The 13954-nt window shown below is 38.6% G+C and overlaps 2 protein-coding genes across 9 annotated transcripts in view; both read left to right on the top strand.

Moving 5' to 3' along the window:
• The window catches only part of nacc2 (NACC family member 2), a 33357-nt gene extending 26898 nt beyond the window's left edge, over window positions 1–6459 (top strand). For all 6 annotated transcript variants that reach the window (XM_015055509.1, XM_015055505.1, XM_015055508.1 and 3 more), the window contains exons 4-7: window positions 1900–2076; window positions 3545–3650; window positions 3889–3986; window positions 4080–6459. In XM_015055509.1, the coding sequence (XP_014910995.1) occupies window positions 1900–2076; window positions 3545–3650; window positions 3889–3986; window positions 4080–4597 (899 nt within the window). In that variant the 3' untranslated portion in view covers window positions 4598–6459. The remainder of the gene's footprint in view (window positions 1–1899; window positions 2077–3544; window positions 3651–3888; window positions 3987–4079) is intronic.
• Window positions 6460–11523: 5064 nt separating this feature from the next.
• Window positions 11524–13954, top strand: part of nup214 (nucleoporin 214) — a 29538-nt gene continuing 27107 nt past the window's right edge. For all 3 annotated transcript variants that reach the window (XM_015055501.1, XM_015055502.1, XM_015055500.1), the window contains exons 1-3: window positions 11524–11714; window positions 13349–13544; window positions 13664–13818. In XM_015055501.1, coding sequence (XP_014910987.1) covers window positions 11673–11714; window positions 13349–13544; window positions 13664–13818 — 393 coding nt within the window. In that variant the 5' untranslated portion in view covers window positions 11524–11672. The remainder of the gene's footprint in view (window positions 11715–13348; window positions 13545–13663; window positions 13819–13954) is intronic.

The following is a 13954-nucleotide window of genomic DNA, read 5'->3' as shown; positions in this document are numbered from 1 at the left end:
AGGAAGCAGACGTTTCACAAACATGGCATATGCATCCACTCTCCATCATCCTTTTTTCACCCTGAAACTGAAAGGCATGGCAAGGGGTTTGTTAAACTCTAGAGTTTCAGTAATTCATGAAATCCACTCTATCTGCAATCAGTCAGAGCACCGCAGGGTGACATTGTTGGATATTTGAGAACCATGCACCTCTTTCCTGTGTGCGTGTGTGTGTGTGCAAGCAGAAGTATCTTCACATATGCACAGGGAAACATCTATTGTGTGTGTGTGTTGGAAATAATACATTCATTCCTGCTGTTCTCTCTATTTTGCGTCTGTGCTCATATATCTCCAAGTCATCACAGAGGTTAGAGCAAATCATTTAGGGTGGAAAAAACCCAACTGTTCTTTTTTTTTTTTTTTTTTTTTGGATTTGGGTCCCTCCAAAAGTCAGGTTACTGATGCAGCATCATTACTTATCTGGGATACATCTGCAATGCTCTGAAACATTTATGAAACACAACAAACTTGCATCAGATTACCCAAGCTACTTCACAAACTCAATTTCAAATCCTTTATTGTCAATAAGGGAACAGAAAGTGGTGATAAGAATGTTATTTTTTTTTGCTTTTGCAGCATGCATAGTGCCTTGCAAAAGTATCCCTACCTGTTTTTTTTTTTGTTTTTTTTATGTTTTCCCACAACCTCAAACGTCTACGGTGTTGAGATTTTATGCAGTGAGCCAGGGACTTCCAGCTCCAGTCCTGGAGAGCCACTGTCCTACAACTTGTAAACACATCCCTTCTCTAATTACACCTAATTTAAATGTCTGAATCATCACCGCAGAGTCTCACAAAGTTCTTCATGGGGCTGACGATGAATCATTCATTCCATTCAGGTGCGTTGTGTCAGAGATGCATATGAAAGGAGGGCAGTGAACACAAAGACAAACCAACACAAAGTAGCACATAATTGTAGATTGGAAGGAATATGAAAAATGGTTTTCAACAATTATTACTATTATTATTATTATTAATTCAAAAACATGTAGAGAGGATTTAGATTCAGCCTCCTGGAGTCCACTTGGGGAGCTACTTTGCAACAATTACAGCTATAAGTCTTTTGGGGCAGTGGCTTTGTATCAGAATGGCATTAGGGTTTAGTTCTGGCCCGGGTCAATCAAACACGTCATTATACACATTAATGGTTGTTGTCCGTCTGGAGGGTGAACCTCTGCCCCGATCTCAAGCATTTTGCAACATCTACTAAGTTTTCTATTAGACCAAAATGCCCTGGTGAACTGCAGACATGGCTTCTTATGACTTTCTTTAGATGTCAGCTTTAACATTGCCAGTGCGTCAATGCAGGCCAGATTTACTCAGCTAATTGTTGTCCTGTTGATGCATTCTTCCACTTGAGCTGTTCTCTGCAGGTCCTCCAGATTTATCATGGGGCTCTTGGCTGCTTCTCCAGTGATTGCCAAATGTGTCCACTCTGTCATTTTAAGTGTACAGCATTGTCTTTGGACGTTAGAAGCTGCTTATTGACAAACATTTTCTAACAAATCTCTTGGCAACTGAGATTGGTACTGAAGTTACATTAGGAGAAAGTAGACTCACGTTGTCTGAAGCAAATCAGTTGCACTGGATGTTTTTTTTTTAGGGATATTGAAGAAAGGAGGTAGACACCGCATGTCAACCTATTTTTGTTGTAAAAATATTCTGTATGGTGTTCCTCCACTTGACAATTATGCACTACAAGGGAGTCTTTAACAAATAATCCAAATGAATACACTGAAGTTGGTATGAATACTTTTGCAAAGCACTGTTGTAAGCTTACAGCAATGGTAACGTTGTGTTTTTATTTATGTCTCCAATTTCTTTTCCTCAAAATATTTCTCTCTCTTTTTGATGTTATTAGTCCAGGACAAGGCAGAGTTGGCAGCAATGCCATTGGCCTTGGAAAATCGCAACTGCGTGCTCATCCGCAGAGACCTGGTGGCACTTCCTGCAAGCCTCATAAGCCAGATTGGCTACCGCTGCCACCCTAAGCTCTACACTGAGGGGGACCCAGGAGAGAAGCTGGAATTGGTCGCCGGTAGGCACACAAACACAAGCTTCTATAAAAAAACATGAAAAGAAAAGACATTAACATGCACAGATAACATTAGTTCTCTGGAAAACATTCACACTGTTGCACCTAATTTAAATTTAAAATCCAGTACCTATCAAAGTGCATTTCACTGATTGAATTAACTCAAACTAATAAACTCAGGATGTCAGAGGGGCGCTTTGTTGAGGAATAGAAACACCATTTGTGGATCAGAGAACAAACAGATCATGAATGAGAGAACTAACCCTCAGCAATCTGTCAAAAGTTATTCTCTGGCTAAGGACATTTTTATTTATTTATTTATTTTTTTGTATTTGCGTTTATATTTTGATTAAATTGAATTGTAACAGCTAATTGGAAAAAAAAAAAAAAACCTGTCTGACGCACGTTCACAGAAGTCACGAAGGGGTCGCGAAGCGTGACTAGCTGGTAGACCTCAGATATTTCAATTTGTTTGGGTTTAATTCGTGCTGTGAATTTGCGCGGTCTGAAAGGAATAAAACGGAGCTGCAGCGTTCCTGTGTGGAGATTTAAGACTGTGGCAGATGGACAACCATCTCTGCAGATATAATCAATCAGGGCTTTATGGAAGAGTGACCGAGTAGAAGTCAGACTAAAGTAAAAAGCATATGACTGGCTGCCGGGTGTTTGCCAAATGGCCCTTACAGAGCTCTGAGAATGTGAAGAGAAATGATTTTTCTTCTCTCTTGCTGTTATGATGACTCAAAAACTGAATGATGTGGCCTGACTGCCAGATATTGCTCTTGGCGATCGACAGAGAAGATGCTCTGAATGGGCAGTGACCACTCGGCATGAGGGGAGCAAAGTGAAAAATAGATTTCTTTTTTCTTGAATATTTTCAAGCAAAAGCATTGAGCAATTTTCTGAAAGACAGAGATGATCATAGCAACATTAGCAAGTTTTGGTTAAGGTTAGGTATTCCAAAAGCACAGGAATTCAGAAACTTATAATGTGGGAGAAAAAATCATATCTAATTTTAGTATACATTAAATGAAGTAAACATGCTTAATTTTGACTTGTAGTCTGCAGTAATGTCCCTCAAATGTGTTCATATTGCTTGGAATATTTCTTGTCACATTACTTCAGCAAACGTAAGTGTATTTTACTGGGATATACAACACAAATTAGTCTATGGTTGTGAACTTGATGTGAATTTATTTAGGGTTTTTTACATTTAGAAACATTTGAAATGGAAGTTGTACATATCAATATGAATTACTTTGCAATGAGTATCTAAAAACCCTTTGTGAAACAATAACTTTAGGCATTGGTAATGATGCTGATGGTGTGTCTGACTCCCTTAAAGACATGAAATGCAGACATGACTGAAAGATGAACTGCAACAAAACGAGAAGAAACCTAAACGTGAAAAGAAACGGATTCTGATAGAGGCGTTGATCTCAGGAAATTCTTTTCTCTCCGTGTACCTCAGGAACCCAGGTGTTCATGACACGAGGCCAACTTATGAACTGCCATCTGTGTGCCGGCATCAAACACAAAGTGTTGCTCCGTCGCCTCTTAGCCACGTTCTTTGATAGGTGAGTGCAAAGCAAAGCACGAGTTGGCAGTTATTGTTCAGACATGTGTGTTCGTCTCTTAGATGTGTGCTTGATTCCAGCGCCGCTGCCGTTGTCACAAATCAACTTTCACACTCCATCTGTGGTCATGTTGTGCAATGCAGCTAGATGAGTGTGTGTTTCTGTGTGTCCCCATGTGATTTACTGTATATGTTTGTTACTGACTCTGCCCCCTGGTGTTTACTGTGCGATTCTGTAGAAACACTCTGGCAAATAGCTGTGGGACAGGCATCCGCTCTTCCACAAGTGACCCAAGCAGAAAGCCCCTGGACAGCAGGGTCCTCAATGCTGTGAAACGTAGGTTTATTGTGTAAATGATCTTGTGCATGCCTTGTTTTAATAGGAGCTGTTTGACTAAGTGGACATGGCTGTTTTCTCCTCTTTTTGCAGTCTACTGTCAAAACTTTAACCCTAACTTCAAGGAGAGTGAAATGAATGTGATCGCTGCTGACATGTGCACAAACGCAAGGCGGGTCCGCAAGAGATGGCTCCCAAAGATCAAGTCCATGCTGCCTGACGGCATGGAAGTGTACCGGGCGGGCATGGGCATGAGTGCTGCCGCCGCCGTTGGTCTGAACCTAGCCCTCAGTGCCCCTCAGTCAGGAGTTTCCCTTTCCTTCGAGCATGATTTGAAGAGCCTAGAGCAACGGTTGTATCCAGAACGCAAGGACCCTCTCAGGACTCATGCGGCCAGCCCCGGCGCAGGGTCGGCTGGGGCAGAAGCCGAGGGTGAAGGCGAAGCAGCAGTCCAGGAGGAACAGGAGGAGGATGACGACGAAGCTGGATCGGAGGGCGCGGACCGATCACTGGGGGCGCCGATCTTGGTGTCGGTGGTCGGATCGGCAGACACGCCCCCCGAGCAGGGGGCGGAAAGTTTTGGACAAAATCTGAGGTTGAACGGACACTGAGCGTCCCTCCCCCATGTCGTGAAATGCGTCTAACACTCACATTTACTTCTTCTCGCCGTCTCGTCCGTCACTCTTTCCTCTCCTCCATGCTTCCTCGACAGGGAAATTTTGTTCTCCACACACAAAGCTGCACTCGCAACTTTTATCAGACAAAAAAGTTGGTCGCACATGCATGCGCTCGTGTGTGCTTGTGTATTTGGAGACTTACATGCAGTGAAATAAAATAAAAAAAGATGAAGAAGAAAGAAACAGCTATTAAAAGCATACACAGGCATGGCATTAGTCAGTTCGGGTCCAAGTATGTATTCAGCACTTGGGGCGTCTGCAGCATTATTCCAAAAGGTCAAATAACAAAACAGATGGCTGTAATGATTCATCATATCAGTGCGACACCACCAACAGCTGGTTTGCAGCAGGTTGTAGTTTGCAGTGTAATATTATTTCATAAAGTGATTTGGGGGAAAATTGTATTTGAGAAACATATCTCTACAGCAAGACCACTTTGCATCCCATTACTATTCATATAGAATGTACTGTGAAAGGCTTGTCTAGAAAATAAGAAACCTTTGCCTTTATTTTACCTTGCATTGCTTTGAACCTGTCCAATTTTTTTTTGTCACAGCTACAAACTTTATTGAATTTTATTTGGATTTTACGTGACAGACCAACAAAAACCAGTGCATGTATGTGAATCGAGTTTGAGTCAATGCTGTAGGGTTTTCTACTATTCTTAAACAAATACATTTTTTTATTCACCCCCACACTTGAGTCAGTACTTCCTGAACTTCACTGTAATTTCAGATCTTCTGAGCAGCTTTGCACAGCAAAACTGAAAGTTCTTGTCCTTTTTTTTCCCTTTGAAAAGAATGTCATTTACAGTTAGTCATTTGCAGAAATGACTAACTGGGATTTCTGTAACCCGAATTCATCAAATTGAATTGAGAGTATTGAGAATATTTCAGATTTTTATTTTTTGCTTAAAATTGAGCATCTGTTTCTTGTGTGTGTGTGACTGTGAGGCGCATTCACACACACACAAGAAACAGATGCTCTGTGCTGATTTGTCACATAAATTCCCTATAAAATACAATGAAAGTTTGCAATAGTATGGATACTTTTACAACACACTGTGTTGTCACTTTTATGATGAAAATTACAAAAATATTATCTTCCGCAATTACTGATTTTTTTTTTTTCCCCATAACTCCAAGAACAAATGCAACATAACAAATCTATCACACGTATTTGTTGGTTTCTCGTGCATATCTAGTCAGACATATCAGACAAGACTGTCAATGTGATGCCTGTGTCTGCTCCAGACCACACCTCCCAAGCCGCACATATGTACATCCAAATAAACACACAAACACTCGCTCATTCATCATTACACTTATGTAATCCAAGCGTTTAATGTACTGATGTAATCAAATGGCACACTGTCCAAAAGAATATGTTGCAGTGCTTTCTAACTCCAAAAATCACAGAATTCTTGGAGATGCAGAGACATGAATTAAAAAAAAAAAAAAAAACGTGAGATAATGTCAAGACTTGCATGCATTAATCCAAACAATGGCTGGCAGTATTTGCTAATGAGAACGGCAGAGTCCAATTTCTGCAATGAAATAAGATAACAGCTACTTTTGCCTGGAGCTGTGATGCTTAAAAACTAGAAGCACTTTTTCCATTTCTTTCTGGGAAAAGGCCGCCAAACGTTACAAATGATCTTGATGTAACCCTGCTTTGACTGTTTCTGACATTGAATTAGTCTGAGTTTGTTGTTGTTTTTTTTTATTTGTACGAATTCTGCAGAGTGTATTGTCCACTTAAACGGAGAAGAGTGAATATATGAAGTGCACTACACTGAAAAAAACAAAAGCAATGCCAGAGAGGAGTACTGTTCCACCTTCATGAGGTGTTGTGAAATGTACCAAGTCAATTCTGTCCTGTTTCCATCCTGTTTTTGTTGTTGGTTTGATTTCTCGCTCTCCAAGGGGGAAATGAGTTGGTGGGTAAATTATTTAAAGAAAACTTTTAAGAGCAAATTACGCCGGTTTACTGCGTTTGCACTCAAGAGAGTTGAGCGAGTGGGGGGGAAGCCAAGGATTCTGGAAAAGCGGCTCATGCAAAAGACTGCAAAATCGCCATCACATTACCCTGATTGCATAGTCAATCAGGCACTCTGTGGGCTCAGATAGAAACAACGGGTCTCTATTGATGATGACTGTTTCTGTGTGTTGTTGGAGGTGGGGGGGGGACTGAGGCCGTGCATTCGTCAAGCCTGTTTTCTGTTTTTGATGTCTGTTTTCACGCTTGTTGCCGTTGCCATGCATAGGACCCAGTCCAAAGAGCCTTTCTTTATAGTTTTTCTTTCATGCATTGATTTAAAATGATGCACTGTTGAATGTCGCCCCTTGTTCTTTGCTTGTCGTGGGTTTCAGTCAGCAGTCGAAGAACATTCAATTACAAAAGTAGACCGTAAATTAAAATTTTTTATCACAAATATTCTTAAAAAATAAAAATAAAAAAAATGTGGTGATTGCACAAGTGAGGTTAAGGAGGTTTAAGGAGATGCTCCCGGTAAATTTGATCTGTTATGTATTTTTCAGTGATGTGCCACTTTAGAGGTTGGGCCAAATTTTTCTCCGTCTTCGACAAGTATATCTTGGATCTTTAGGGTAAGCTTTTAGATAGCCCTGTAAAAAAAAAAAAAAACAGGGTCAGGATTGCACTATAGGTAATGTTCATAACGTTTACAGTTGATTTTTTTTTTCTATTTTATATTTTTCCCCCTTTGGGAAGAACTGTAATCTGCCCCAGATAAGCCAGGGTTATGAATGGCCAAGATGATGGTTGAATGTAAATTGTAGCATTGCTATGGTGACGGTCACAGTCTTTTTTTTTATTTTTTTTTTTTATGATATAGTAAATTATTGAATCTCTTTGTTTAGTATGTGGCTTCATTTTTTTTATTGACATAAATTGCAAACTTAAAAAAAAAAGAAATTTAAAATTAACTTTACTGATAGTGATGTTTTTGCTTAAATATTTTTAAAATTGATACAAACAGGTCTTCCAGTGTGTTGAAGCACAGGCAGCAGTATCCTAATAAGTGTAAAACTGAGGTTTGTTTCAGTTACTCCACATGATTTTAAATATGCTCATCCAGTGGTGAAATGAAAAGATTTACTAAATTATAGCGTCATCTTGTCTAATTTATTTGATGTTGCTCTTCTGAGGGAATAAATAAAAAAATATTACTTTTTTTTTGTCTATTGGGTTCACCTCCTGTTTTGTCAAATAAGCTAGCTGTGTTAAAATTAAATAAACAGTTAAAAACAAATACATTTACGTTGAAAGGCAAGCCACCTTAAAATCAAAACCCACCATAATCCCTTATTAAATCGGTGAAAGTGGTCCGAGATTAAACGATATTGAATCTGTACAATTAAATCTCTGCTTTCTCTGATGTGTCTTTAAACAGAATGTGTTTTTTCTGCATTCAATTTAACACAGTTTTCAGAGCAGTTCTAATTAAAAGAGTGCAGTAGCTGTAAGGACCTAGGAAAATGTGATATACTCCATTGCAGTGATGAAAGAAGTGTGGAGCAGTGCCTTAGACTGTGAATGTGGGTCTGTGCCATAGTAGTTGTTCAGAAACAAACAAGCCAAGGAGGCTGTATGGATTAGACTTTTCTCTTACTGAAATTGCTATTCTAAACTTTAAAATTATGACTCTAACTATGTTGACATACTTTAGCTGACTTACTTTCTTTCATGTCATTTTTGAATGTAAAAACTTTGCTCCCTTTACTAGGGTCACTGTGTTTATTTAAGCTTTTATTTACAATAAGACCGGTTCCTTCTCGGACACCCTTGCATGCTGAGCAAAACGGGGAAACCTATCAAAAATATGTAAATAAAATCAGATGTAGTTGAATTTGTGCATCCGCTCAAATGCGTCTTCCTCTGTAAAACCTCACCTTCACAGTCAGTTTGTTAACTTTTTTTTTTTTTTAAACTTTCCTTTTTAGCTTCCTGGAATCTTTGATTTTTTTTTTTTCATCTTGTGCATGGGTAACTGGGTGATGTTGCACTTTAAAATGAGAAATTCTCAGAGAATGTTATGGCTAACCTATGAGAGAATGAGCTCCGTCTGAGGTGCTTAATAGAAAAAAAAAAAGGTAAAATAACGTGTATGATTTTTACATGTTTCTTCGATGGGAACCAGTGTCATGTTTACTGCGAGCTCAAATGAGAAACAGGATGGGGCTGGTGGCTGTGCAAAAACAATTTTTTCATTATTTTATTCAAAACTTTTTTTTCTCCTCTTCTTTTGGCTCTCTGCCTCTTTTACTGTAAAAATAATGGGCACTGTAATTGTTTTTTTTTTTTTGTTTTTTTTTTTTGCTCTGCTGAAAGGTTAACCCTGAAAATTATACACTGATATGCAAAAATTACACTTGTATCATAAAATGCATGCCATTCAGATGTTCACCCTGACCCGATGAAACCTCTGATCTTTATGCACCCTGTATTTTATGCTGAATAACTGTTTTCACTGTTTGCAAGCAGAGACTTGAGTCGACTTGCAGTCGACGGGGCTGTATTTTTTTTTTCTAATCATATGCCCTGGCCTTTCATTGAATGTTTGCATAAAATGTAATCTCTTTCATAATCGACAGCAAAATACTGATTAAGAGCGGCATACATAAACTAACTACCCAGTTTGAGTGTGCATCTAAATCTTCAGAAACTAAGAAAAGAAATGCACTGAAAAGTTTGTGCGTGTATGTCTGTGTCCTCGAAAATGATGCCAGCACTTTAGAACTACTTAGAAAACCGAAAGAAAAGAATAAAAAAAAAACATCAAGGGTGACCAAGGCTACAGGCAACAGACGAGTAGATGCAACTTTTAAAGCCATGTGTTCAGAGCGCTGACAATCAGAAAAGGGATGAGGCCCAACAGTGCACTATGGGGGATGTGAAATGACTTGCTGTGAGTTTGCTATTTGCTTTTGTCTTTTAGCTCGTTTCATTCTGTACTGGCTTACTTTCAGAATGGAGGGTCGATGGTGTCAACTGCAGCCTTCTTGGTTTTATGTGTGTGTGTGTGTGTGTGTGTGTGTGTGTGTGCGCGCGTGTTTGTAGCAAGGACTGACTCAAACCTTGGTGCTCATTGGGCAGAGCTGTCCTCAGTTGGCATGGACCTTATCTGTCATTCTCTGGGCTTTTTGGTGACCTGATGATGGACGACAACACAGATGTTTCAAAAAAAAAGAGAGAGAGAGAGAGAGAGAGGAAAAAAAGGAAGATTTTATCATGCAACCTCATACTTTGATCATCGTGTTGGTTCTGACTATCAGCAGGGCTTGGCCCAGGCAAATTGGGATGAGGCTATTTTAGTGTTGATACTGCTTCATAAAAGAGACAAAATGTTGAAATGTTTATGCGCCTTCTGACTCTCAAGCATCAATAATATATACTGGAAATGCAAGTTGCCACTTTCGATGTTGCATACAAATCTCTTTCATTCCCATCGTTGTATTTCCCATCATGGGTTTTAAGTTGTGTATTCGAAGAGTACCTTATTTCTTTAAATGCAATACAAAAACATGTCTGCTTTCTAATAAAAAAGTCCTTACTTCACCATGTACTGTACTGAGCGGCTTATTCATTTGTCTTTGTGTCTTTGTGTTCCAAGAGCTGAAAGGCTGCGTTTGGGGATCTGCCCATAGTGCTGACTCCATGAATCCTATACACAGGAGGGAGCCTTATAGAAATGTGTTTTGCAAGTTCTGATGTACTTCAGATATGTACAATGCGAACGTGGCATTGAAGGGTTGCCAACAGAAAGAAAATAGCCAATGCCGTGGTTTTGCCAGAATATATTTGATAGAAAAGGAGTCTTAGAAAGTCGATTTCTTTTACCTTTTTTTTTCGGCCAAATTTACTATTGAACATAAAGGAACTATTAAAGAAAATTGTTCCAGTGAAAAATCCAAACCTTTCTAAAATAATAAAAAAAAGAGAGAGAGAGAGAGAGAGATGTACACTTTTTCATATTAGAATTTTTAAATTTGCATAAGTAATCTGGCAAATGATCATTGCCTTCTTTATCGAGCATCACTCTTCAATAGAACGAAAGTCACAATCATACAAGTCATAATATCATGAAACTTTAAAAAATTACCATTAATTTTAATATTACGTCGGTTATCAATTTATTTGAGGTATTTTAGGTTTTCTTATGGTCATTCAGTCCAAATCCCTTGTGATTCCTTCACATGCCTTCCTTGCGCATAGAAACGCTATTGCTTTCATTCTTACAGTCTCTTGTACCATAAGCCATAAGTTCTACTGTTTTTTTTTTTTGTCAAATGTTAATGTTAAATAGATCACCATTTATGATCATTCAGAGGTTTTTTCCAGCCAGATTTCTTTTTCAAAGATGATAGTTCTTTGCTTTCCTTCCAGTTTTTCCTTCCAGTTTTAGTCAGTCGCCTTAGATGTTTTCTTTGCATGCCAGTGACTTGACCCTTCTTAAAACAGACTAACATATTTTCCACAACCACAGGATATGTCTTTCCACATGGTTGTTTATGAAAGCCACTCAGTTCATCATCTGGGATTAAATAGCTTGTTGCCAGCTGGCAGACAATTACCATGCAGTAACTATCCACTTCTACTGACTGGAAAACTTCTACTGACTGGAAAAGTAAAGCAACAAGGTAATGCTGACGTTTTCAGATCATAAATAAACAAACAAACAAATTAATTAAATGTGGATATGCACAATAATGTTAAATAAAAAGTGTTGAAAATATAAACAAAGAAATTACTAAATATTAAATAAAAATACTAAATGCTCGATTCCATTGTGGCCTGAGCTACCGCAGTGATCCTGTGTTCTGGCATCGACTTGCCATCCTGATATCGTTTCTTCAGGGCAAATTTGCGCGCTGTGTGCACAGCTGTGCTAATGCGGCTCACCTAAACTTTATCAGACATACGGACTTTCAAGAAATAAACACATACCGTAGATTTTCGCAAAAGGCAGTAGCTTCTGATACTGAAAATGGGAGACGACGCAGACACCCCTCCCGAGAGGGAAATGAAGGTAAAGTCGTGTGTTGACAGATTAGCATGTGGAAGCTACTGCGTCAGTTCATTTTCTCTGTTTGTGACTAGCTTAGCCACTGAGCTCCTTGGTCAGTTTTAAAATTAGGCTTAGTTTGCCCTGGCATTCTGCGTGTATTTACTAAACTACAGTATTAACATTGACTTTAACGTGTTTTATATGGTATTAGTTTAAATGCTTCTTAAGTTAAAGTAGACGATAATTTATGTCTTCTAAGTTTTTAGCTAGCTACGTGTGCTGGAACATTAGCAAAAATATTGTTTACTCATGGGGTTAACAAATAGCTTTGGAAAATAGCTATCCAGTTATTATGTCACATATTTTCAGTGATATCAAAGTCTTGTTACCATTTCCTCCTGCGCAGTCCTGGGATGGTTTTATTTTGTGGTTGTATAACATTATTTAAATTACTATGTTTAAACTTGTGTTTACTTGTGCTGGTACATTTTTAGAGCTATATCAAAAACTGAGAATGAAAGCATTCTTTTTATTATTATTAAATGTTGAGCGGAAATATGTTATAAAGCACGATTTAGCTATTTATTTATATTTTTAAAATGCTAGTGCGTGATCGCCACAGCAAAACTGAAAGCGAAACAACATTTCATTGAATCCGGCTTAGAGACTGGAGAGTAACAAACGTTTTTCCCGCCCTCTTTTATTTAAAAGAAAAACTGATTTTAAAAGCCCTCTCCAAAAACAGTACTTTTAAACTCGATGAAGTCAAAGTGTGTAAACTAAACGCATAGAAAGAAAAACCTTAACATAGCCAAATGAATATTCATATCTTCACAGTGTTGTAGTTGGTAGCACTTGTGTTTTGCAACAAGAAGGTCCTGAGTTGAAATCCTGACCTGAGGTCCTTTTGCATTAAATTTGCCTGTTTTTCCTGTGCATTCATGGGTCAGTTTAAATGGTTTCCCTAAACTGTTCATAGGTTTGAGTGTGTGTATACATGGTAGTTTGTCTGTGTCGCCCTGCGATTTCCTGGTGACCTGTCCTGAGCGTACCCTGTCCCATCTCCCAATGACCATTGGAGATAGGAACGGGCAAACCCTGTAAGGATGTGAGGGGCAGTTCAGTGAACAGTTAATCCCATAAACATCCATTTCTGTGGCAGATTGAAGTTGAAAGTAATCTTTTAAGTCTGCCATCAAATTTCTGGAAGCAACACTGGTGACTTGAATCTGATTCGAATCTGTGTAGGAAGCTACAGATTTGGGTGATGACATGGAGGCCTTTCAACCTCAAAGACTTGGGTCTTTACGCCTAAGATAAATCAACAGAGCAACAGAGAATACACACAGAAAGCTGATCAGCAACTCTGATATGGGGGTTGATTGCAAAAACGCTCCACAGATTATTGAGAAAGATATAAATAATTTTAGACATTCCTTTTTTCTTTTTTTTTGTGCAAGTCAACAAATTTCTCGGTTGATTGAAAATAACTTTAAAATTAAACCTGCTTGGGATCTGACTAATTTTGGACATAGCCGTGTTGTGGTTACAAAATAATTTGTTTAAAGGTACAAAGTGGAAGGATGGACTGTGGCCGATACAGTCACACGTTGTTTGACCACAATGTACGTAACCTTTTGTTTGTTTTTTGTTAGGATTTTCAGTTCCGACAGATGAAGAAAGTACAAGTTTTTGAGGCTGTTGAAGATATGCCAAAAGACAGATCCAGTCTACTGACCGTTTCAAACAAATATGGTTTGACATTTGTTGGCCTTGGCCGAACATTCAAAGTGTATCTTACTCTAAATATTCTTGCTGCTGATAAAGCTGATGGGAGCTCCTACGAAGTAGGTAAGGACATATCCAGGCAGGTTTGATTCAACATTTTTGTTACAGAATGTTCTGGATGTCATGTCATTGTGGTGCTGAAACTGATTTTTCTTTTTTTTTTTCTTTTTACTGTGTTCTAGTCAAAGGCATACCAGCTCTGGTGGAAGTGACAGGGGACATGTCTTTGCACCACTTGGCTCTGAGTTGTGATGAACTCACTTTGTCAGTTTGTGGGACATCCGAGGAGACCGGTTTGTCCATCGCATTTTATGATGTCCGAACCTTTATAAACAAGGTAACTGCTTAAATGTTTGTTTTAAAAACTCTACCGTTAGTATTTTGTGATTAACAAAGTAAAAAAAAAAAAAAAAAAATTGTGATGGAAATTTGTGTGATCGCCAAAACTGTTTCTTGGAAATATTTAAGCACAC

This window comes from Poecilia latipinna, unplaced genomic scaffold (assembly GCF_001443285.1).
Source record: "Poecilia latipinna isolate Pla-1442-1.1 unplaced genomic scaffold, P_latipinna-1.0 Scaffold1318, whole genome shotgun sequence".
In the NCBI taxonomy this organism is placed as follows: Eukaryota; Metazoa; Chordata; class Actinopteri; order Cyprinodontiformes; family Poeciliidae; genus Poecilia; species Poecilia latipinna.
Note: the sequence above shows the minus strand (reverse complement) of the source record. Positions and strands in the feature narration are given on the sequence as shown.